At 34.3% G+C, this 27,324-nt stretch overlaps 1 protein-coding gene across 1 annotated transcript; it reads left to right on the top strand.

The window, feature by feature from the left end:
• The first annotated feature begins 562 nt into the window (after positions 1-562).
• LOC124371071 (vacuolar protein sorting-associated protein 52 homolog) lies at positions 563-25,406 on the top strand. The gene is made up of 13 exons (XM_046829382.1): positions 563-751; positions 5,668-5,877; positions 6,781-6,956; positions 10,939-11,036; positions 12,027-12,180; positions 13,575-13,707; positions 15,391-15,579; positions 16,233-16,388; positions 17,352-17,506; positions 19,437-19,521; positions 20,051-20,254; positions 22,173-22,350; positions 24,110-25,406. The coding sequence occupies exons 2-13, from the start codon at positions 5,671-5,673 to the stop codon at positions 24,355-24,357; spliced, it is 1,983 nt and encodes a 660-aa protein (XP_046685338.1). The 5' UTR covers positions 563-751; positions 5,668-5,670; the 3' UTR covers positions 24,358-25,406.
• The last annotated feature ends 1,918 nt before the right edge of the window (positions 25,407-27,324 follow it).

The raw sequence follows: 27,324 nt of genomic DNA, 5'->3' as shown, positions 1-27,324 counted from the left end.
AACTATTTTTTTAAATAATATCTCATCACATCAAAAAAACAGAAAACTTTTGACATTATACGAAAATCCAACTTAGAAATAAGGCAAAAATTGGTCAAAATAATTTTATTTTATAACACGTAGATTAAGTGTGTAATGTTTGTAAATTTTATGTAGTTTACTTTGAAATAAAATACTGTCAATAAAAAGTTGTTTTTTTTTCATCTGGGAAATATTTTAATGCCTGTAATCTTTGTTTCCGACTTTGTAAGAAAAATAAAAGTCAAAATCTCAGTTATTTTGATATTGTACAAACATCCGTTTTTTTAACTAAAAATAAAAATCTACGGTAAAAATCAGCTACTAACATTTGTAATAATAAATAAATTGTAGTATCTAACAATTGTATTAAGTATAGAAGGCGTTTTAAAGTGATGTTAGATCATTACTATAATGCCTGCCATATGGGCGGAGTTAGTTCTTGCCCATTTCCAGCGCCTGCAGACTCGGAACGCAGCCCAGGATTTCGGCTCGGTTTCTCCGGCCCAGAGCGCGTTCCATTATTATAATTCGTTGACTCCAACTGTCTCTGTCAGTCAATGTCAAAATTGAAAATACTAGTAAAGTTAGGTTATGTTAGTATATAGTTGCTTGGTTACTTTCATTATGTCGTCTGAAAAAGTTTAAAAGTGATAACCGTCTTGCGAAATAAATTACAAGTTATTACTTTAATAAATAATTAGCCTGTCTTCTCTGCCAGTTATCCGACAAGGTTAGAACATTTTATATTTATTAATACTTCATACATTTTGTTAAGTTTGGTACTCAATAAAATTGTTTTGCAATGGAGAAATAATACAAATTACCTAAAATGTTACTTTGGCGTGTGCCTGTTTATATATTTCTTTATTGGGTACCAGTAAGATTAAACGCCGGGGCGGCAAATCACGAATTTGACGTTACCAACGTATTCTGCTCACCCTCCTGAACAAAAAATATATATAGTACTAGGGGGTGCAAATGACAAATAACATGATTTTAGGGGGTATATTGATAAGTGGTAAAGTTTCTAATGTTTTAATGTTCAGTTTGTGTGCTGTGTCTGGATAATCTGTTTACTTGAATATTATCTGCGGCCGGGACTGATAGCAGCCTGATAGCATACCTGTTATCTGAGTTGTCCGGGGCATAGGTCAGTTCTACACAAGATATCGTGTTCAGTAGGTCGGATTGAGTGAGTGAGTTTACAATGATGAATCAACCATCCACTAGTTCAACCAACCCTAGTGAATTGTGTGTGTCGGAGTGTTTCGTAGGGCACGTAAAGAGCTTACGTTTTACCCGAAACGAAATTATCTCTTTTTTAATAGAACAGGGCATTTTTAAAAATGAGTGTATTTGTTCGTCGTGCGGTCGAGTGGTGTTTTTAAACCGGGAAACTGTGTCGTTTCGTTGTGATAGACCACTTTTTTGTTGCTGCTGTTTAGCTATATCCGCCAACACACTAATGGTAAGTGTTCTCTGTTAATATCCATCTATATATTTGAGTTTTTCATGATTTATTTAGTTTTTAAACTTTACATAATTGCCTTTGCATTACATTTCAATTTATATTTTTGATCAGCCCCTCTAGAATTTTATATTTTACTGATAGGTACTATCTCGAGGGATGTTTTTCTTTTATTGACATCAGCGCGGGCCAGCACCGAAGGTGCTGCCGAAGCCCGCGCTGATGGCCGGAGGCACTCGTAATTAATTTTTTTCTCGAAATTAAGAAAAACATTATTAATTTTGATCAAAATTCTGCTCATTTCTGTAATTTCTCATTTACGTTTGCAAAGATGGCGGCGCAACCGATGACGTCATCACGAGGTTCAATCATTGGCCACAAAAGGTCACGTGACGCTAGACGTGGATGTAGAACATGGAGATATTACTGGAAAGTTATTTTATTTTTTATTTTCTAGAACTTCGTTATTTCTCATTTCCACCCCATCAAACCTTATACTTTTTTTTATATAGGACGATTCCAATAAGTTAAGAACGCAAAACTCGTATTTTTCCGCCCCGGCGGTTAATATGATAATTACCCAATAGCCTGTTGATCGAGTACTAAAAATTGAAATATCCTAATGAAACTGGGAACAAAGAAATATTATAAGATTTTGTATATTGTCCGTTAATTCATTGTTGATCAGACGGAAGATATCTAAAATTTTTAGTACCCAGTCAACAGGTTATTGTTAGTTGTTGACCCAGGTCAACAAGCGCAGAGGATGGTAATATGTATAAAAAGGCACTTACATTGTCCGATCAACTTCAAATCAACTTAAGGTGTTTAAAACCTTGTAATACTCGTTTGTTCCAAGTTGCATTGAGATATCTCAATTTTTAGTGCCCGATCAACAGATTAGAAGGTACTTTGGGATTATACCGACCACACCCAGACATGAATCGTTATTTCACATTTCGTTTCTACTGATTACTAGATTAGCGTAGAACAATATTTCGTCAATATAAAACAGGAATTGTCTTATCGCAAACCCCTCCCCATCCTCAGACAGAGGTCAAAGTCGAGCGTCTAGTAGATAACGTGATTGCAGAGTCTCGCCGCCCGTTCAGCTGGTGCATCGCTTTGTTGTACTTCCGTGTTTTACCTCTACATTTCTCCAAACACAAAAATTCAACAAAAACAAACATTTACCAAACTAAACTCTTTATTTAAAAAACACTCAAAACTTGTTTTTATTCTTGATCACATTCCGCCACCCAAAATGCGAGTGCCTCCGGCCATCAGCGCGGGCTTCGGCAGCACCTTCGGTGCTGCCCCGCGCTGATGTCGACGAAAGAAAAACATCCCTCGAGATAGTACCTATCAGTAAAATATCAAATTCTAGAGGGGCTAATCAGAAATATAAATTGAATTGTAATGGAAAGGTAATTATGTACCGTGCAAATCACGTGATGCCGCGCGGCCTGCCGTAATCAGGATTCTCGAGAAAGATAAGATAACAGCGACAACAATACCGATCACAATACCTGGAAATGCTTGTAAGTTTGTAATTTTGTAATTGAAGAGTTGTTTTTTCGTTCTATCATGTTTGTTTCTATAAATTTCTATTTTTGTGTTCTTCATACTGGTGTGGTCGGTATAATCCCAAAGTACCGATTAGAATTTGATATTTTACTGATAGGTACTATCTCGAGGGATGTTTTTCTTTCGTTTACATCAGCGCGGCGCAGCACCAAAGGTGCTGCCGAAGCCCGTACTGATGGCCGGAGGCACTCGCATTTTGGGTGGCAGAGTGTGATCAAGAATAAAAACAAGTTTTGAGTGTTTTTTTCAAGAAAGAGTTTAGTTTTTGTTGAATTTTTGTGTTTGGAGAAATGTAGGGGTAAAACACGGAAGTACAACAAAGCGACGCACCAGCTGAACGGGCGGCAAGACTCTGCAATCACGTTATCTACTAAACCGCTCGACTTCGACCTCTGTCTGAGGATGGGGAGGGATTTGCGATAAGACAATTCCTGTTTTACATTGACGAAATATTGTTCTACGCTAATCTAGTAATCAGTAGAATCAAAATGTCAAATAACGATTCATGTCTGGGTGTGGTCGGTATAATCCCAAAGTACCATATTTTGTAACCTGATATGAAATTGTAAAACAGTTCATTGCAGTGTTTGAATTGTTTAATTTTTAGCCACTTAATCCTGTTTTAGGATTTGACACTTGAAGAGAATGATTGATACTTGTCCTTTTTTTTTTTGAAACACTGTTTTTTTACTATGTTAATTAGTAAATTTCCATAATCCTTTTAATAATTGGATGTTAGGGCACAATTAATTTTCCATTGCTTGCTCTTTTTTCCATTGATTATCCAGAAATTCTATTGCATTCTGTTATAAAATTAACTAAAACACTGTTTGATCATTTTTCTCATGCTAACAGAAACAAAAGGCAGCTAAAAGAAAATAGTTACAGTAAAGTATCTACTTTGGGTTTGATATTATGTTTTACTGTAGTTGCTTTTAGTTTTAAACAAGTTGTTAAGCTCAAGAACTGGTTATAATAGTACTATACAGTATGTATTGTACATTCTACAAATAGAAAGAGATATTGTTGTTTTTTATTTGATGGGCATTTTGCCTATGCCTCAATAGAATGTGGGCTCGCTCGATGGTATACCAACTTAAGTACTTGAATGCATGGATGCAATACATTTGCATCTTATCTTACTTGATTTTTCAATAAAATGCTTTCCAAGGGAATATTTCCAAATGATCTCAAAAAAAAGTTTTGTTGGTGCTAATATGTCCTAGGTTACCCTGAAGAGGTAATGAACTGTAGGCCAATAGCTATTCAAAACTTTAGTTCTCATCTTGAACAATGTCTCTTTTTTTATTTAAAAAATGTTATGTCTGAAAACCAACATGGTTTTTGTACCTGATGTTCATCATCTATTAACCTGTAAGTTTACCAGAACTATATTACATCTCATTTTCTAAAAAAAGTCAACTCAACAGTGTTTACTTAGATTTTTCTAAAGCCTTTGACAGAGTCAGCCGCAGTCATCTCATAGCCAAACTTCAATCTTATGGAATCGTTGATCTCTTCTTCTTTGGATTTTGAAGTTATCTTTCCAACAAACAAATGCTGGTCAAATTTGCTGCATCAACTTCTTTAGCTTTTAGTGTCTGGTGTACCTCAAGGCTCACATTTAGGACCCATCCTCTTTAAAACATTTATTAATGATATTGTGGCCAAAGTCGATGTGGTTATATTGCTGTTGCTGATGATATTAAGTTTTTCAATGAGATCTCTCATACTCGGGAATGCAGTCATCTTCAGCATGACATTGACAGAGCTGTGTGTGAGATTAGTGGTGTGAGAAAAACTATGACCTTGAACAGACGTAAATGTTGCCTTATGTATTTCTATCGTTGTAGAGAGCCTATTCTTCATAACTTATTCCTTGGAAGGTAATACATTATTCATTAATCGTGATGTAGGTATTATCTTTGATACCGCTCTCAGTTCACAGGGGCACATTGTGGATGTCCATGCCAATTCCAGAGCCAACAGGAAGCTCAGCTTCTTTTAGAGACTTCCTGCAAATGCATTCAGTATGCAGACTCTCACAATGTTGTATGTTACCTTAATTCAGTAAAATCACTAATACTGTTGTTCTGGTCTCTTCACTATAATGAACAAATTTCACTTTTGGAGAGGATAAAGAAAATTTTGCATTTTGTTAGAATGAGAATTGGTTTCCTGTATCTTGAAGTGCCATTTGAAGATCTTGCTAATCATTTTAGACTTGCTATGTCCAATAGAAGGCGATTTCAGGGTGTCATATTTTTGTTCAAGATTCCAAACTATTTTATTGATTCTCATCATCTCCTCAGTCGTATTGATTTCTGCATCCCTACTGGAACTCGCTCTAGAGCCATATAAAGCTCTCCCCCTGATATTTTCAAAAACAAACATTAAAATTTCACCCAGTATTTTTTTTTAAAGTTGGAACACATTCTTGAGTTTTTATAGCTTAACATTTTCCCAGGGAAAGATCGGAAGAATTGGACTGGAATATTTCCCCTGTTTTGGGAGAATATTTTATATTTCCTAAACCACCCAGTCTATCTGCACCCTCTAAAATAATTTTCTATATACACTACTGGTTTCAGGCAATGGGTGACAACAGTATTGAAGAACAACTGGGGACAGATGTGGTGCAAGAGGTCCTGAAATCTGGTACGGACCTAAGGCAGTATTCCAAACAAGTGGAGCAAGAACTCAAGGAAGTGGAAAGTAAATCGATCCAAGACTACATTAAAGAGAGCCAGAACATCGTCAGCTTACATAACCAAATTGCAGCTTGTGATTTTATTCTTGAGGTAGGTGACCAAATTTAATTAATTATTGTTGAACGTATGTTGAAAGATTGAAAAGGTAACAAGAAGTGTATTTGACAAAGATAACTTTTTTATAAAATTAGCTTAATTTTTATAGTTTGTTGTACTGTAATTAGTACAAGCAAAACTATGTAAAGGATTAAAACTGTTTTGTTATACAAAAGTTTACTTAATTTTGTTAACGAAAGTAAGAACAAAATAATGATATTCATGGTTTTACAATGTAACACTATAAGTGTATACCTTCCACGGAAAGACAAAGTCAACACAAATATAGTAAACTCTTCATTAATTACGGTATGCAGGTAATTTATGTGTAGACTACCCGTGCTGTCTGTGGTATTTACTTTCTTTTTAACTAAAAAAAAAAAACAAAGTAAGTTTTAAACTCTAAAAAATACTTTGAAATATTAAATAAATTTAATCAGAATCAGATTGGGTTAAATCTGACTACTTTAACCCTCTGAAGCCCAATCGAAGGCATTACTGTTACTGATATGAACGAAGTAAAGACTTGGTGACATTACATTGCTTTTTGTGAACTGAAAAACTCTCAAAGAGACACAATCTATAATATCGGATATTACTATTTGGCGTGTTAGTCTACCATTCATTGCTTTGGAATACAGATATTACAATGACTGTGATTACCGAATTATGGTAACTTGCTTTTTGAAAGAGAGGACTAAAAGAGGGATAGAAAGTGGATTAAGTGAGTGACATTTTTGTAAACTTGTTGAGTTTCCAGTGAAGGAATGTATAGGGTGTAACAAAAGTATAACTTCACATGTTTTGTGTTTTACAACGTTATTGTTAACTTTACGGCATGAAACAACAATACGTGTAAATATCTGAAGTGTAGAACTGTGTTTTTTTTTTACATAGAGGATGGAGAGCATGCTCTTGGGTTTCCAGTCTGACTTAGGCAGTATCAGCAGTGAAATCTTGTCACTGCAGCGTAAGTCTGTGTCTATGTCACAGCAGCTCCATAACCGTCAGGCCGTGCGAGCGCAGTTGAGCCAGTTCATTGGTGATATCGCCGTTCCACCTGCACTTATCTCGTGAGTTCACACGCAGATAATTAATTAATTAATAATTAATGTTTAATTTGAATATGAGTATCACTTAAATTAAGTCATAGAAGTGTGGATGTATCTGACTAGCTAATCCAAATTAGTTCTGTTTTTTACAGTCGGTTTTAGGGTTTTAAAGGGTAGCATGATTCTTACAAAACTTCATCATTGTGAATTTTTTTTTTCCATTCTATAAGACTCGGGATCAAGAGGAAAGTACTGATGGGCTAAAGTTATTTCAGTCATTGTGAAAAAAAAACAGAAAATTATTTGTATCAATAGATGTCAAGAAGAGCCGCATTACACTGACTTCATGAATGTCCGTGTGTATTAAAGTCAGAAGTCAGAATATTCTTTATTACAATTTCTTTAAGAAATGCAATGGTGTCAAAACAATACTGTATACAATATATGAGTAAATACATAAAATTGTAATACAATACATAACATCAAGTCCAGGTCGTTTGATAAAATTCATCCATGGAATAGATTGGATTGTCCAACAAGAGGTTCTTCAGTCTGTTCTTTAGTGTTGCACCAGTTTCCTGTCTGAAGTCTTGTGGTAGGTGGTTGAGGATTTTCATACCAGCATATATTGGTTTTCTTGCATATAGAGAAGTTCGATGAGCTGGGAGGTTGAAACGGGTTGCATGTCTTTTATTATAGTTGTGAAGGGCTGATCCTTGAGCTGGTTGTTTGATTGATGCATAGTGTGCCACCTCACAAATGTACATTGCATACACAGTCAAGATTTTAAGACTTTTAAAATGTTCTCGGCAGCTCTCCATAGGTTGTAGGCCTAGTATAGTTCTTAATGCTCTCTTTTGTAATATTAGTATCCTGTTCATATTGGTCTTGGTAGTACCACCCCATGCGGCTATGCCATACATTATGTGAGTTTCACAGAAAGCATGGTAAATGATTTTTGCTATTTCTGGAGTGCCAATTTGCGTCATTCTTCGAATTAAAAATATGCCAGTGTTCAACTTCCTGCATACACTGTCAATGTGGGCTGTCCAGGTAAAGGAACTGTCGATGGTAATGCCCAGGAAGCATGCGGTCTCTTCCATTTCCACCTCAGGTAATGCTGGTTCCTCCCTTCCTCTTCTACCAAACATGATTTGCTTTGTTTTTTGTGTGTTTATAACTAGGTCATTTTAGTGGCAGTATTGAGTGGCTAGGTTTGTAGCAATAAATGCGCTTATCTGAAGTGATTCAATACTTTCTTTGCCCAGCACAAGGGTGGTATCATCAGCGTACATTATTGGGGACAGCTGTCTCTTAGATATGCTGGTAGGTCATTTGTGGTAAGGATGAAGAGAGCAGGGCCCAGAACAGAACCTTGGGGTACCCCTCTTGTTATTGGTAGAGGTGTTGAAAGAACTTTTTTGGTAGTACTCTTTTCTTGACACAGAAGCTCCACAAGCTGATGTCTATCAGCCAGATAATTCTGAACCCATTCTGCTGCTTTTGCCACAATACCAAGGGATTGTAACTTGGTGAGGATAAGGTCATGGCTGAGGCAATCAAAGGCCTTGCTATAATCTAGCATAATACCTGCTGCTATTCTGCCAGCTTCTATGTGGTCAACAGTCTTCTCAAGCAGACTTATTAAGGCCGTTGTTATGGACTTATGTTTCCTAAAGCCATGTTGGTTAGGTGTCATCAACTCATTTTCGTTGCAGTGATCCAATAATCTTTTGAGGGCTATCTTCTCGAACAGTTTGGAAATTGTTGAAATTACTGATATTGGTCTGTAATTATTGACTTCCAGTTTATTTCCACCCTTATGTTTTGGATGAACTTTGGATTTTTTCAGCTGTTGGGGAAAAATTCCTTGTTGAAAAGCTCTGTTAATTAAGTATGACAGAGGTTCAGATAGCTCCTCACAACAAAATTTCAATATCTTTGAGGATATGTCATCCAGACCAGCTGAATGAGTCGATTTCAGGGATTTTATTACATTTTGCACCTCTTCTACTGACGTGGGATGAAATACTTCAAGTTTACTGTTTGTAACAGGTACTAATGTAGATAATACTGGTCTTGTATGGTTTTTTGTTTGTTTTCTTAAAGTGTTATCTGCTATATTAGTGAAGTATTCATTCAGGAAGTCTGCAATTTTCTGAGGGTCTTCAAGTTTTTTGTTATCAACAAGTAGTTCTAATTTTGAGTTTTTGTCATTCTTCCCTGTCTTTTCGTCATTTATAACCTTCCATGTTGCTTTGGACTTGTCATGAGCTTGGTTGATGTAAGTCACTATGTGTTGCCTCTTCATGTCTCTCAGTTTAAAATCGTATGCTTTTTTCTTGATTGTCATGTTGGTTTTGTCTGTTACAGAGCCTGTTAGTTCAAATTTGTGCTGAGCCTCCAAAAAGTCCCTTTTAAGGCTTAGTGCTTCGTCATTTAAATAGTATTTTTGCTTGGCTTTTTTTCGAGATCTAATTTTCTTTTTAGGACATGCCATATCCAAGATAACATTCAGGGTCTTAGAAAAAGTATCATAAGCATCTTGTAGGTGGTGTGCATTCCTGACATTGTCCCAGTTTTGCCCTTGTAAGAGAGATTTTAGCACTGCCATAATGTCATCATTGAACCTGCGTCTTGTAACAGAAACTGTTGGTTTATCTTTTGTAGGGATGTTTAGGGTACACAGCTGAGCTCTGTGGTCAGAGAGTCCAGTTTGTAGTACTTCCACTTGTACAACAAGTTCCAAGCTATTTATGCACACCCAATCAATAGAGGACTGTGTGGAGCTGGTAATCCTAGTAGCTTGCAGGGGTAGTCTTGTGGTATTGAAACTTAATAGCATGTCATTAATTAGTTTGTTATCAGAGGTTTCCTTAAGCATATCAACATTTACGTCACCCATTATGATGAGAAATTTACTGTATGCTTTGGTGTCCGCTAAAAGTCTTGACATAATATTTTGAAAATCTTCAAGCTGTCCACTTGGAGACCTGTATGTGCCTAATATGTATAACTGCAGGTTGTTTACAGTTAAACGACACAGTTCTATCTCGCAAATTAACTCTTCACAAAAAGATGTTGTGTCTATGTGTTCTGTCATGACTTCTAGGGCACTTTTGATGTAAATTGCTACACCTCCTTTAGCATGGGTTTTCCTACAGAAGGCAGATAATAAAGTATAGTTTTGTAGCTTTATGTTTCTGAGCTCTTCTTCTTTTAGACCATGTTCGGTAAGTATGACAACACTAGGTGTAAGGACCTCAAGGTGGTGAGTTAGTCTTTCGATTTTGTTACGAAGACCATCGATGTTTTGGTGAAGTACTAACGTACTGTAGTTGTTGTTTTTATGAGAAGTGCTTCTGGTTTGACTTTTATTCAATTTTTGAATTTGCTTTCTTTTACTTGTCTTTGTTCTAAAAAATGGACTGTGTTTTGGTCTTGCAAAGCACCTGTAGGGGATGGGGGCATCTGTGACTGATTTTCGGTTGAAACGGACTGAGACTTATGGTTGGACTGTGATAGGTCATCACAAGCTCCAGTATAGCCATAGTGTTTCTTCATGTGCTCCATGTAGAGAGCAATGTATTTTAGGAAGAATTCCTCATAATCTTCATCACTTTTCTTTAATTTTAAGTAAATTGATGTAAATTTTAAGTAAAAGTAAATTTGTCATTCTGAAAAAAGTAAATGTATAAAACAATGTTAGAACTGTCATCATCTGTAATGAACTAATTTTCAAATAGCTGCTAACTGTTCATCACAGTTGCAAGAATTCAAGAGTGTTTCTTTTCAACTCAATGTTTAGTGCAGAAGCGCAAACAGCTAGAGGCAGCTGGGAGATATGAGTTCTGTTCCATCGCCAACCTTGTTCTTGGTTACATTTATCTTCAGTTTCTTTACTTTCCTCATCGCCGATAGTACTGATGAATAGATCATCTATGAATAGCATGAGCTTTGGTTAGTTTAATATAACAAAGCTGATAACTTTTTCTGTTTGCAGAGGAATTCTAGAGTGTGCCGTCACGGATAAGGAGTTTCTTGCTCATTTAACAGACCTCAATCACAAGATCAGTTTTGTCAAAGAGCAGAGCTATAAAGGTACATTATTTGTTTATAATTAATAAATAAATTAAATTTTGTCAGAAATGCTGCATTATTAAATGTTTTTTTTTTATATGGAATCAATTCATAGTTCAGGACCTTGACATTCCAGAAAAGTGTAGAGACAGTTTCTAAAATCTGGCTGCAACCCATGAGAAAGCTTCTGAACTGCACTCAACTGCGATTCCTCTAAATATATAGTACTCCATTTTGTCCAAGAAGTTTTCATGATTAACACAGTCAAAAGCCTTCTAAAAATCACAGAACAGGCGACAAATTGCCTCCCACTGGCCCAAGGCAGCCAGTACAAAGTCAATCAAACTAATCAAGATCATCCAACATTGATATATTTGATTGAAAGCCAAATCAATATTTATTTATTATTGAAAATTATGTAAAGAAATATTAAAGGCTTGACATTTTCACAAGTTGAAAATAATTTTGAGAAAACTGATAGAACTGAAATTGGTCTTTAATTTTCTGTGAAAGTCTCAACTTTTGAATGTGAGGTTACTCTTGCTATCTTGAGACTAGAGACTATGTTCTCTAACTAAAAAACAGAAAAGCTGTTTACAACATTCAACATGGCAGCTGATACGTATTCTAATATAACTCTATATTACACACTATAATACATAGAGTAACTCGGTATTAAGAATAAGCGATGAATCAGCTATTTCATCACTGTTCTTAGGACAGCGTATCGAAAACCTTGACGGAAGTTGGTTTGCTTTAATGTTCAATGATGGCGTAATTTTGTAAACTCCAACTGCATTACTTTTATTTGTTTACCATATCGTTAATCTTAGTGTATGCACACTTATTTTTACACAAAATTAATATCCCTCATCCAGCAAACTTTCATAAACATGTTTTATTAAGTGTTAAAGAAAACTAAGGCCAGTTAAATATATTGGTGTGTTAGTAATATTGTAATTGTGTAATATTGAGTGTCCAACTCTTCTTAATCGCACGTTTCTGTTACAGATGTGAAAGCTTGCCAGGACGTGAAAGAGGTCGTAGAGCAGTTGAAAATCAGTGCTGTCACCAAGATAAGGGCGTACATGCTGGAACAGATCTCCAAGTTCCGCAAACCAATGACAAATTATCAAGTGCCGCAGAATGCTATGCTGAAATACAAGTAAATTCTTTAATTTCGAAAAATTACTGAAAGCTACAATGAATAATTTTGCAAGTTATGTTACAATTCGTAGTCCTGTGTTCCCTGAACCTCAAAGGAAAAATATAAATAATCCAAAAATTCTGATAACAAGAGTTTTGGGGAATTTTTGAAAACTAATGTAAATCATGATATTTTGGTTAATAACCTTTACTTTATAAATATAGTTACATACTGAAGTTTTTATTGTGTACATTGCTTTATTGTTAAATAGTCTCGTGTTTTATGCTTTTACACAAAAGTTCACATGATTTACAATAATTATCATATTATTATGTTACAATCATTGACAATACAATCACAGAAACATGTCATGTCAAACTATAGTTTATGATGACTCATCATCATCATCGTCAGACGTTTCCGTTCTCACGGGTCATCGTACACAGCCTCCTCCACTTTAGTCTATCGTTCCATGTCTCCTCTTCATCCACCTGTATTTTCTGTAGTCCCCTTCTCTCTATGTCTTTCCACACTTGGTCCTCCCATCTTCCTCTCGGTCTTCCTCTTGGTCTTCTTCCTCCTTCCTCCTTCTCCAGTGCTATTCTAGGCATTCTATTATCTCCCATCCTCTTCACATGCCCCATCCACTGTATTCTTCTTCCTTCCATTGTCTCTTGCAGTGAAACTACCTTCAATCTTTCTCTGGTTATTTCGTTCCTTATTCTATCTCTTCTTGTAGTCTTCTCTATCCCTCTTAAAAATCTCATTTCTGCAGCTTGCAATCTGCTTAAATCATTTTTAGTCCACGTCCACGTCTCTGCTCCATATAATAAAATTGGTTGGAAATAAGATTTATACATCAATACTTTTGATTCTTTCCCAATGTTCCAACTCCACACAATCTTCTTTACCATAATGATGACTAATTAACTTAATATACTAATAGATTACTGAAACCTACTAATCAACAATTTAAAGTTTAAAATTTTATAAGTAAATAATTTTATCAATTAAAGAGAACTGGAATCAATGAATTCTTATTCAAACAACAGATATTGTACCAATACACTTTGTAGAAGGTGGTCTTTTCAGTTACAATATACTAGACATCAACAGATCAACATCTTAATAAATAAATATAAATTAAAAAGTATGCAATATATAAATATAATTAAAATTGCAACAACAATTAACAAACAATAACAAAAAATGTATATTACATAGTACCTTGCCCATTCATTAATCATGTTAATTTGAATCAGACTACATGTTTTTTACAATTAATTGTTATGATCATGAAACTAAATGTGTAGATTTGTTTAAAGTTGAGAAAAATCATACTATTGATAGTCTTTTGAAATTTCGTAATAAGTCATGGTAGTTTAGTAATTTTTATATTTCCCTAATTCCAGGTTTTATTTTGAGTTCACTCTTGCTAACGAGAGAGAAGCAGCAGAAGAAATCTGCCGTGAATATGTCGACACAATGGGCAAGATATACTTTTCGTATTTTAAATCTTATTCTTCTAGACTCATGAAGCTTCAGGTGAGAAATATTTCTAACGTAATAAACTATTTTAACATCATCTAGACATTGAGTGTGAAATCTGCAGTATTTGTAAAACAATTAATGTCTCAGGCGTGTTGCTATTTAGAGGAACCAAGAACTTAAGTCATAAACATTGGTTCTTAGAACTGACAACTTGTACAATCATTTGTTGATAATTAAAGAAAACAGCTCATAAAAGTTTGTCAATAGCTGATTTATAAAATTATGCAATATTTTAAAATAAATTGTGATTCAATTTAATAGATTGATTTGAAATTTGCTAAGAAATATAATGTAAATAACTGAAAATTTCAATTGTACTAAATTTTGCTTGTTTAATTGGAATGTTGAATTTAGCTCCAGTTCACCTTCCTCTTATTGCAGAAATTTTAAAAACATCCACACTACAGTGCAACCCCAATCAAATTTACAGAACTCTCACTCATACCATATTCATTGTTGCCAATTTACCCACTTCCAGTGCCAGTTGTCAGTATACTGATTCTGCAGTCACCCAGTTGCACAGTTGCATGCCATATACTCGCCAGCGCTAAAAATGCTTGGGACATTAAAAGTCATTTCAAGCAAGTCTTTAACGCCTTGGGTATCAAGGCAGTTTTAATTGATTCTGGCAACTTGCTGACAAAATGAACTTCTGCGCGTGAGGATAAGTGTTAGTATATTATACGTAACCATTCGACTTCGTCCAGCAAGGACTGATCGAATAAGACGGCTGGCTCGCCGTTTGGATCTCCCAATTGCATTGCAAAGCGAAAGTCAGCACATTTGATTTTGAGGAATTTGCTTTGAGATTTAAGCTAATTGTTGAACACAATTATTTGTGCCTACAAAAGTTTGTTGTTTCAGAATTATTTTTGAATTGTTACTAAAGTGAAACGTCGTGTCTTCATCATACCACAAGTCTCTCATACCATAGCGATGACCCTGTGTCATTGACATAGATAAGAAAAAGAATTGGACTGAGGATTCATCCTTGAGAGACCCCATACTCAGTTACATTGGTTTCAAAGAATTTGTCTGAAATTTGAAAAACTGGTGTTCTATGCCTGAAGAAATGAACTAAGCTATAGAAGAGGCACACCACTGATGCCATGAAACTTGAGTTTGTCAAGTAATTTCACACGGTCAACACAGTCAAATGCTTTTGAAGTCGAGAAACACAATTAATGTGGAATTTCGCTTTCTAATCCCTCTACAACCAATTTGACTAGACTCACAACAGCGTCTTTGGTCGACTTACCCTTTCTGAAACCGAATCAATCTTCAGAAAGTAAATTGTGCTTGTTCAGAAAATCAAGCATTCTAATCAAAAAGAGTTTTTTAGATACTTTGTTCAGGACAGGCTTATAATATTATTGGTAGAGGAGTGATCATCTTTCTTAAAAATTGGTGTAACTTTTGTGATTTCTATGTGAAAACTCCTTGTTTGTGTTAACTCAGTTGGTCAATTTATCTTTCTAACAAGGAGTTTTGAGATAAATACAAACTGCTCATGTAGTTATGCAGTGCAGGTAATAGTCCTTCCCCCTCTAAAAATGGAAGAGGTCAGATGGTACAAGTTCCATCCAGAAGACGAAGAATTACCACCTTTGTCTAGAACTAATATTATTTTGATACGCAACAGTGTATTTTGATCCAAATTTGCACATTTTTGTCCAGTTTGAGGAGCAAGCCACCAAAGATGATTTGATGGGAATTGAGGATACGGGACACAAGGGCCTGTTCCACAAGTCCTCACTGAAGCAGAAGAACACAGTGTTCACGATCGGCAACCGAGGAGAGGTGCTTACATCACTGTTGGAGGCAGATATCATCATCCCTCACTCTGCCCAGAAGGGGGAGAAAAGGGTGAGAAGTGAGATAATTATTGTTCATGTCTACTCTTAAAAATAGGTTGATGCCATTTTGTTGTAATATCACGCTATTAGTCAGGGGTTCTGGTTCTTTAGTATAAACAATGAATTAATTATACTTGTGACATTGTATTAAATCGATTTTATGTTAGATAACATCTGTGAGTAATTTCAAAAATAAAAGGTTTCTTATAATCCAACCATTTACTGATCTATCATTAGATATACCATAATATTCGTTAGCTGACGTTATGTTTGAAGGCGTAAACAAAAATTGCAAGCCAATATCAGTATTTTTAATTACAAATCTCTAAATTCCTTGTCTTTTTAGAAATCCAAGCAAAGCAATGCCTGCACGATCTATTAGAATATTTGTCAACTAAATAGACACTCACTAATAACAGAACAGATGGTGAAATGGTGCAGGCAGAATAGCTTTGACAAAGCATTGTAGTGAAAATTCACAATGTTGGCAGACAAGAACGGGAATCGATTGTAAAGGGTTGGCTTGCTAGTTGGATTATATTTTCTCTAGTATGAGACATTGTTATTACTTTTAACAAGGCACTTGGACAAATACTAGATTTATTTTTTTGTAATGTAGGGTTATTTTTGTGGATCTATTGCTGATGGAGGTCTGTATTGCAGCACCCCTACGAGGCACTGTTCCGCAGCGAGCAGTACGCCCTAGTGGACAACGCGTGCAGGGAGTACTTGTTCATCTGCGACTTCTTCATGGTCCGAGGAAACCAGGCTCTGGAGCTGTTCAACCGTATCATGAGCGAGACACTCAATCTGTTGCTGGTAAATGTTGAGCTCTTAATTCTGTAAAACTCGAACTGTTCGTAGGCAATCTTTCAAGGTAGTGGAAGGTGCCTAGGCAACTTTTCGCTATCAGCTAAGCTAACAAACAATATTTATTACATATGTATATCTGGAATAAAAAACTTCTTTTCGGCTGGTATTCTACTAAATGTCTATGCCTTCCAATTCATTATAAGGGCCATACTACGAGGATAAAACGGTTGCTGTAAATGTTGGTTATTTTTAATTATTACTAATTATGGAAGCAGAATTATTTACGTTGATTTTAATACTGAATTTCACGGTGTATGTATGTAAAATGAGTATTTTATAAACACTCTCCATCTGTGAAATTGTAAGTTCCAGTTTTATGTTGGTGTATAATTGTAAAAATTGGTTCACGAGTTAATGATATCCCAAAAATAAAAATAAGCAAAGAGAACAACAATAACTTTTTTTGTCAAGATAAAAGCAAGATCCATAGTACATTGTCGTTATCTCTTGAAAACTGAAAATGTTTTGCAAAACTTTCAAGGCAGTTCAAGATTGTTTTCCAGTTTTTCTTAGCACATATTTTCATCAATTTGTTATAATACTAAACTAAAATGTATATGTTGTTAGGATTCATGAATTTTTCAAAGAAATATATTGATATTATGCAGTTCAAATTGATAATAGCCTATTTAGGTCCTTCAAAAGTCGAGTATCACATCTTACAGTATTTCACTTACTCTTTAATTTATTGTAGGTCATTGACAAGCCAACCCAAAATCAGAAATAGTGTTGGGTCTAAAATGGATCCCTGTGGTACACCTGTACTGAAAGACTTCCATTTATATTCATATCTTCTATCTCCAATTGTAAGCAAAGTTTTTGTTGTTTCCTTTACTAGAAATACAATTGAAGTAATTTTATAGTCGGCTAAACTTAATACAAATTCTCATTGGTCAACTTTTTTTGCAGAAAAACCTGAAGACATTTGTGTCATCTTGCTATGACTCTATTGCACTGTTCCTGTGCATGCATCTGGTGTTGCGCTATCAGCTGTTGTGTCACAAGCGTGCTGTCCCTGCCCTGGATCAATACTGGGATACTATGCAGGCAATCATATGGCACAGGTATGTCAACTCTGTCCCTCCAACTTTAGTCTTTTTGGTTTCAATAATATCAGACCCTCTTTCTGATCACCGTATCTCCATCACCAATATGTTTCTTCTCTTTCAATCTTTTTCTTCTTAATCTAGTTCTTATTTAATTCTAGCTCAGGAATGTTCTCTATTTCTCTATATTCAGTGTATTATAAATGCATATGCTTAAGTACTTTGTTTTAGTTTAGTTTTGTAGATAGGATTAAATTTTCTCTTCCAAAACATTCTAATTCAAATCCCTGGCAAATACAGTGCGAAAAAAAATTGTTCATATGCACCACTGAAGATAGATTTTGATTGAAATGTACAGATGCTGCTGTTTGTAGCATTTCAATACTAATAAGAATAATTGCTTCTTTCCAGAAATGCAGATCAGTTAGAGACAAAAAAAGGTCCAGATGACTGACCATTTTGACTGTCACTAAAATTTTGCAGTGTTAGTAATGTAATTTGGTGTTCTTCAAAAATTTTGATCATACTATCAGTAAACACTTAGATTCCACATGGCACCGCTCACAGAGTGAAGATAACATTTTGTGCATCTTGTTTGCTGGAATTGAAGATCATATGAGTAGTTAAGAAAAGTGCCTATCATACTCTACAAAAAATATACCACGTATCCCAAAAGTTGCTCCCCCCTCCCCTGTTAACTGCTCAACAGAGGTACATCCATGGGGGTTTTAACCAAGAACTCTGTCATAGCCAATTATTTGGTTAAGAATGCAAGTAATTATCATTTATGTTGATCACTTCCTGGACAGTTAAAAAAGGTGTAAAGATGTTTAATTGACTAAATTCTAGTATTTTGACTGTTCACTAAGATAAAAACCATCTCTTATATATATATAATAATAATATATAAGAAAAGTTCTTCAAATGATATATCATTCTATGGTTGTCAACAAATGGACAATACCAAACATATACACCAGCTGTATCAAAAGTCTCACCCCTCCCCCCCATTAACTTTTTTAACAGAAATATATCGACTGATATCCATGGGGAGGATCTTATAGTACTAAAAATCATGGTGTTTTTAGGGTATATGGGATTTTAGCTTAAATGGGTGTTTGGAGAAAGGTAAGGTAACATTTTTAAATGTAAACTCCCATAGAGTAAAAGCCCTTGTAAAAGAAGAAAAATTCTGCAAACCAGAGGTCTCTATCTCAATTTAGTACAATATGGCGGCCTGTTAAAATTGCAAATTAAAAACTATGCTAAAAATCAAAATTTTTGTCAACAACGTGATTTTGATTATTTATTAATTTTGAAATAAATGAACTGAAAAAAATTCAAATATTTCAGATGAAATATTTTTCTTTTAGTAAATACATAAAAAATCAATATAATAGAATTTCGTCAATTGAAAATCTTTGTCTTTTTTACATTTTTCACGTATTGATCAGTATAAAAGTATTTATTTGCATTCTTGACTAGTTAGCTATAATTAAAAATAACTATGAATGTTTACCATGCCAAATTTTGATCTTAATTATGTCATTTATTCCAACAATATTGCTCTCAATTAATATGTCTCTAACTTACCTCAATGAAATCTTTCACAATAAGCTATGAGATTTAATATCTTTTTAGTGTATCAAATTAATACACAAACGTTTTTCCTTTTCTGTATTCTTTCTAACGATCTGTCTCTGTTCTAAGGTTTTAAATTTCCAATATTTTTCTCTGTTAGTTTTTATTGACAGCTTTTCACAAATGATTGTAAAACATAGAAAGAAAGCATTAGACCTGAACTGAGTAAAAGACATCTTTCCACCATGCATAGTACTAATAAATTTAGATATAAATAATAAAAAATACAAAATGTTTTTTTCTTTTTTAGTCAGTTTAAATAAAATTCGTATGTTTTAGCCATCTAAGTTGTTATTGTGTGTTTTAGGTTTGAATATGTTTTCCGCCTCAACATCCAAAGTGTGAAGGACTGTGATCCAACCAAATTCAGCAAGGAAACTAAACCCCATTATGTAAGTATTTCCCCCAACAATATCTCTGGCAAAATAAAAGCATTCTTCTTCACCTTTTAGATACCTTTTGTGATCTAGATGGAAGACAGCAGTGTGTTATAGAATATATAACAAGGTAAAATATTTTTCAAATGATTTTGAGATCATTACTATTGAAGAGTGTGTGAGGAATTGCATTGGCTTGCTAACGTTGTAAATTCCCGTAACAGAACAGCTGTTTTCAGTAAATAATTTCTAACGTCTGCTTGCTGTTTGTGGCATTCCTTCCCACCCCCTTTAAAATCTTTGGTGAGCAAATATCGGTTTGCTAAGGTTGTTAAGTTGTATTTTTTGTAGCGGATGATATGATATTATCACTATAATATATATTCTGTTGTATTACAGTAAATATCAAGAACTATTAAGAATTGTAATTTTCAGAGTGTAATTTTTGTTGGATCCCTTAGCCAGAAATGGTCATTTTTGTACTATTTATTAATCTTACTAAGGAAAATATAAATTTTAGCTAGTAACAACTCCTTGAATGTAGATTACGCGGAGGTATGCAGAGTTCAGCGCGGCCGTAGTGGGGATCAGTGAAAGTTTCCCAGACGAGAGGGTGACACGACTGCTTGCGCAGCTGCTGGACGAGGTGGAATGTTTCGTTCTGCGAATGGCGGCAATCTTTCCACAACGTAAGGAGCAGCTCATCTTCCTCATCAACAACTACGACATGGTCTTGTCCATCCTTATTGTGAGTAGCATATGTAATATTTTGTCAGATTTATAGTTACCTTACTCTTTTACAACCAAATAAATTTACATAATATATCAATAAAATAACGATAATGTTATTAGGAACAAAAGATATTATTTTAACTCTCAAAGTGTTTTCTTCAATTTGTACACAGTCACAGTAATTTTCAGGATTCCATTGAGCTTTCAAAAAAATTTTTAAATTCATAATATTTATATATAAAGTGTGCCACATCATTTTTTAACAAAGAAAAAACTGTAGAATCACTTGTTCGAAAATTTAAAAAAAATTTATGCTCTAAAATAAAGGAAAGCTGTTGCTTTGTAAACAAGCTTATATAATACAGCATGTTCTAGTGGAGAATTTTTTACTAACAACACAATAGACATCCAATTACGTAATTTGTGATTACGTACAATTTAGGGGTTGCGTAATACGATAAAATTAAAATCATTGATTCCGTAAAATTACTTAATCCGCATTCTTTGGAAATTTTGGCGTTCTGTAAAATTACAGGATCCACACTCAAATGTTACATAAATCCGCAGTTTGTATAAATTGTAAACCTTTATTACACTACAATGGGCCGATGGATCGGCCCGGCAGTCCTCAATAGAAAAACACTAAGGACAAAGGTTTGCTCTTAGTCCTCAAAGGGTTAACGGATGGTATCATTAACTTCATGATCCTATTAATCATTACTCCAGATATGAAGAGTTAACATTGTTTATCTATTGGTTTGTTCTAGAATTTATTTGCTTTACTAGAATTTCAGTCAAGGCAGACAAAATACAGTGTGTTTGCCATGAAGAATGTGAGCTTTTGCAATGCATAACATTTACCAAGATAGTGTACATACTATAATTTTATTAACATACACAACATATCCTGTATAGTTTATCTGATTTTCATGTATGAATTATGCATTAAAAAAAATTAAACATTCATATAGGAAAATTAGAAACAAATAATATCCTTTGTGTTAGCACATTAAACTTCTTTATTATCACATTTTTTTCCATTTTTCCATTATGGCTGTTGTTTCTGTACAAATGGCTTCTTTTTGATCATTTGTTGAACGTGTTTAATGTACACACATTTTACTGTAGATACTGCATCGTACGTCCTACTTGGATAATCGGACAGATTACCGTGGTTACTGATCATTCTTTCAAGGCTGAAGTGTGCTTGTTACTTTGGTGACCACCAGAGAGCGCTGTCGTAGGTTATGGTGACCAAACTGCACGCTGTATGAATGGCAGTCGGTGTTTGGACAGGACCATCGATACAATTATTTAGGGCAGCAAAGTAATATGAATATGGTGTTAATTATTGTTAGGGCGAGCAGGAGAGGTGTTGGAAGGGTGTAGGGCTGGTCAGTTGATGATTTATTTCTAGGGATTATTTACGATAAAACAGTAATATATTTTCCGGAAAGACTAGGAGTGAACAGGTCAAGTGTTGAACATTGGTAATCGTAATTGAGTGGATTTAATTAGGTAAGTACTCTGTCCACATCAAAACTAAATAATATACCTTCATGCATTATCTGTTGAATTTGGTGAATCGTAAAAGCTGTCTGTGTTAGGGACGAGGCCACTCAGATGGTTAGATAGTCGTAACCTTAATAACCACGGTTCTTATTTTGTGGACCTAAGAGATTGACAACCGCAATACCACTGAAAGAAAAAACTGACGTTAAATGAAAAAAAAATTAGATGAGCGAGTGGATTAGTACGTATCACAAAGAACAAGATGGCTAGATGGGTGATGATGATTGTGGCAGTTGAGCTTTGCCACATTACTTCGCTTTCATTTTATTTGATAACTGAAGATTGTCTGTGAGAAGTAAGTGCTTTGATTTAAACTGATTGTCATTCGTATATTTATTTGCTAATTTATGGATTTACTGCAGGAGAGGACGCGAGATAGCTCGAAGGAGATGGACAGCTTCCGAGAACAGCTGAACAGCCGGAGTACAGAGTACGTCGAGGAAATTCTCAGTCCGTACTTTGGAGGAGTTATGCAGTTTGTGAAGGAGGGAGAATCTCTCGTGGAAAAGGGTCAGGGTGACCAGTTAAAGAAACAAGAAAGTAAGTATAGATGGAAGTTTTGTCACTAGAACTTTTAAGTAACACATTATGGCACGTGTTAAAGAGGTGTGTGTTTGAGTTTGGATCAGTTATTTCAGCTAGACTTATTTGAACGTTTTGTTTGAGTTGTCCTAGATTAAAAAAGTTTATTAGAATGAAAATTATAACTTAACAAAAATTTATTTAAAATTGTTTAAATCTGGTTGTAGAAAACCACGATACGTTCAAAATTACATAAGTTAATTTACAATAATTGAAGTTTTAATTTTCCAATTTTATTATTATTTTATTAGAGAGCGGTGTTACTTCAGTAGTCTAGCTTTTGCACATCCAAAGATCAGTCACTGACTGTGGTAAATTAACAAATTCTGCCGTTAAATCTGTGTTAAATACTAAATAATATAGTGGTTTACAATATTACATGCCCAATATAAAGACTTTATAAGAGCTTTATTATTGTCAAATTTATTAGACAACCCGGATCAAGATGGTAATTTAATAACAACCTTTTTGTCATATAATCCTAAAATTACACACTCAAAACAGTACACTTGTATAAAATCGTATCTTGTATATAATTTGGTCTTAATGGAATCTTAAGTTCCTCAGTTATGAATTTTGTAAGTAATTTAGTTCAAATGCACCAAAAACTCGTACCTTCTTTCGCTATCAACATTATAAGAGGGAGTTATTCGTTTGTAAATGATTTATTTTATGTTCAAACACAGAAATAAAAAAGCATAAATCCAACCAGCTTTCAGGCACTCTATAAAGAGAATTGCAGAGGCATTTTCAGAAGAAGCTAATGAAACTTTGATGTTAAATTAAAAAGAAAAAAACAATATGTAAACAATATTCAAAAACATTTTTAAAACGTTAATTTAGCCTCACTTCAGATATTCCTTTAAAAAAAATCATAGTTTCCTTAGTATGCAATTTTGTTGCCATGAATAAATTTGATGTTTTATAATCAAGTTTTCCTTTACATTAAAGATTTTGTTAAAGGCTATTTTGTCCTTTACATAATTAAAATGTATTATGATTTTGAATAAAACAATTTAAAAATAGAAAAATGGTGGGGAGGCTGAGGTTGAAGTTTTTCTATTCATTTCTTTAACTCTGGTATATTGTAAGGCTTGCATGTATGTAAATATATAAATATTTAGCTAAGTAGCATAATAATCTAAGAGTATTAAATTCTTACTTAAATGAATTGTGTTTTTAACAAAAATGCTACAAAATATGCATTTTAGGCCTGGTATTTTTTGCAATATCAAATCTGTTTATCACTGATAAAAAATCGTACACCCTAGAATTTGTAAAAAATGTGTTAGTCCTTTTTTGCACTTTTATTTATTTTTTAAAATAAAAAAACAAAGATTTTATTGCAACAATTTATAATTTAATTCTAAGCAATCGAAGCAATTAGAACTTATTTTAAAATAGTAATTAGTAAAAACAGCACATTTACAATATTATTTTAGTTTGGCCTCGTTCAAAAAAAAAATGTATTATATATATTTTTAAATAGTGCAACCAGAAATTTTAAAAGAAAAAGGGTAAATTTTGGACAAAAGTGGCTGGCACAACAGGTATAGACGTGTGTGTAGGTCTGGCACTTTAAATGTAATGCAGACAATATTGTTTTGCACATAAAGCTTAACAGTTTAGCATCATGTTTGAAGACAATCACAGCACACAATAAAAGATCCGATTATTTTGGTCATACCCAATAATGAACTCATGATGATTTGAACAGGTAAATCACTGGCACTAGTCCAGTCATTCTCCAGCACCTGGAAGAAGTCACTGGAGACACTCCAGGAGGAAGTACTGAAATCGTTCCCCAGTCTGGTGACCGGCTCTACGCTGCTGCAGCTAGCGTTGACTCAGCTGGTCCAGTACTACAACCGGTTCAGCAAGCTGCTCACGCCCAACGCCAAGGCACAGCTCACCAACATCCACCACATCATGGTGGAGATCAAGAAGTACAAGACCAACTTCTAGCATCCAGCATCTGCCGCGGTGTAGCACGCTGGTGTACAGTGACTGTGATTGTAAAGTGGAAGATGAAATTGTACATTCCTGTAACGTCACTCGGTACCTATTACATCATGAGGTGTACAAAATTAATGAACACGGCTCACGTTCTATAAAATATTTGATACTGCGAATATATTTTACTGGTATTTATAGACAGATCAATAAAATATGAATTCATACGCAAAGAAGGAATGTTCTGTTAAATAAGTTTAAATTAAAAGGGCTATAAGACAAGGATTTTATTGGTAACTACCTTCTAGGGTTCACTGATTTAAAAGAACACAAAGACACATGAAGGTACACATATTTCGAAATTTTCAAATGGACTGCAATCTTTCTCAACACCTAGAGAGTATTTTAGTTGTTTGTCCACTTTGGGTTGCAGTGACACTGTGGGAAGCAGTGTTGCCAATTCACTTTTTCTAGACACTGTTATCACTTTATAACTGTTGATAATGTATAGGTACTATGTTATATAACTATGGAAACTGGGGAAAGCTACCAACAAGTGACTAACCCAAAGTGTAGTACAGACACTAGAATCCTCTCTATTGGTTGAAAAAGATAACAGTTCGCTCAAAAATTTCTAAATATGTGTACTTTCATGTGTTCTTTCAAATCAGAGGATCCTAAAAAAAAATAGAATAGGCAGAGAAAAATATTGAGCCTTCACAATTTTGTGAGCCTTCATGTTCAATATAGCGGAGTAAATTTTATTGATCATGTCTACACCCTCGTCTGAAATGAGAATGACAAAAAAATTAAGTGAAAACAATGCAAGATGGTGTTTATATTTGTAATATTGATTTTTAACTCACATTAGTGATTGGTTGTTGTGCTTTTTAACACTGTCATGTTGACCGACTTTGTAAATTTAGTATAGATATTGTTATACGTTCATGAGTTCATTAGATTTTATTTATAAATATTGTTATGTTAATGTGTTTCCTCCGTTGTTGATTGTCTGCAAACTAAAGTCATCTTAAACTAATTAAATATATAAAAACACCTGATATTTCTTATTTTATTCTTCCTGCAATTGTCTGTTACAGTGATGTACAAGGATTTTCCGGAAAGTATCCGCTATTTTTATATTACTGAAAAAAATCAGCTTACTGATCGCAACCGAACTTAAGCCTTTTTCAAAGTAATCTATTGGATATGATGCATTTGTTCAAACAATCCTCCTACTTTGAGAAAAAAGTTGCAAAGTCCACCTTTGATGTCAATTTTTGCTTCACTGTCAAATTCAGTTTGACCTCTTCAACTGTTTGAAATTTGATTAAGCGGAGATTTCTTGGTAACAACCAGAAGTGACACATATTTGGATGGAGGATGTGGTACTTGGTTCTTGTGGTGTTTGGCCAAAAACTGTTGAATCGTATGAGAGGAATGAGTCAGCGCATTATCGTGGTCAAGCATCTAGTCTCCATTGGCCCACAATTCAGAATGTCTCACCACACTGCATTCCTGGGATGTCCCAAAACTTCAAGGTAGTACTCCTCGGTGATAGTGTGGTCCTCTGGAGCATATGTACTACACCACTGTGTCCAAAAAAAACACTGTGATTTTGCTGTGCTTTTTGGGTTCTGGGTTCCAGGTTTGATACAGGCTGATGATAAGGCTTTTGTTTCCAGATTTTAGTCACAAACAGACTCATCGCCAGAGGGTGGTCTTGATTTCATGCAAGTCTTGAGCAATTTTGGGGTGAATTTTGCAATCACTTGTTGGACAGAATTTCGGCAACCTCTCGCACTCTGTTAATAAAATTGTCTCAAGACTGACTAGAATGCTGATCACTTTCAATAAACGATCACTGCCATTTTTAAAACGATTGAACCACACATTCATGAATGTCAGGACGTAGCAACCCTGAAAGGCTTGCTTGGTCATTTAAGTCCAGGGTGTCTACTACTGGGACATATTGACAATCAGTGACCTTCAAAGCAAAAGATTGGTGCCCTTTAATGGCATTTTTAAAACAATTACAAAAGTTATGTACAAAATGCAACATCTGTACAAAGCAATATTTTAGGGCATATTTCGCTATCATACATGTAATGTATGCATTTTTGTAAAAAAATCAAGACAAATACAAACTGAAAGCAAAATACTATTGACAAAGGCATGATAATTTGGCCATCTATCTATGCCTTTATATACACAAAGTACAACATGTTAGCGATCGGTACTTTGCTTTCTGCAATTAGTTGTTCCTACTTTCTTGTATTTAAAACTTTTAACCCCGATGTCCATATAGTGCAGACATGTACTTTTTATTATTTACTAACCACCTATTCTACCAAATGCTTTGAAATTCCACAGACTTGTGTAAAAAGATGTATTGCATCAAAATATAATTGTCTGTAAAGTTTTGACTTCGTATTTTGTCAGCCTGTGATTAAGAAATTGCTATTCATCTCAGCTTCTGCTGATTGTGGCATGCAGCTGAATTTCACTACGTTGTGAATATTCCACTTTGTATAATGTTATTAGGTTAAAACAGTTTAAAGTACGACAGTTAAATATGAGATTGTTACTTTTTTATCTGAAAATGAGTAAAACTAATTGTTTCAAGTCTCCCGTAATCGAAAATACACCAATTACTAACTTAGTTGCAAGTGGTGTGGATGTGGGCATTGACGACGATTTGAGTGATAGCTATCTTGACATCTCTGAAAACATATTCTAGATGTGTAAATATTATATTAAAAAGTTTTTTAAATATAGGCTATAAACAGTTTTAATTATTTTATGAGAAATAAATTTAACATAACTTTTTATGTTAAGTAGTATGATTTTCAAAGCTAGTCTTTCATTTACTTGCACAAAAATGGCAATGGCAATTACGAGTATATGTATATTTTACAAATACATATAAACAAAAAAATTCAACATATTATTGTTTCTCTCATATTTTTGTGAACTGCA

This window comes from Homalodisca vitripennis, unplaced genomic scaffold (assembly GCF_021130785.1).
Source record: "Homalodisca vitripennis isolate AUS2020 unplaced genomic scaffold, UT_GWSS_2.1 ScUCBcl_908;HRSCAF=3851, whole genome shotgun sequence".
Lineage (NCBI taxonomy): Eukaryota > Metazoa > Arthropoda > Insecta > Hemiptera > Cicadellidae > Homalodisca > Homalodisca vitripennis.
Note: the sequence above shows the minus strand (reverse complement) of the source record. Positions and strands in the feature narration are given on the sequence as shown.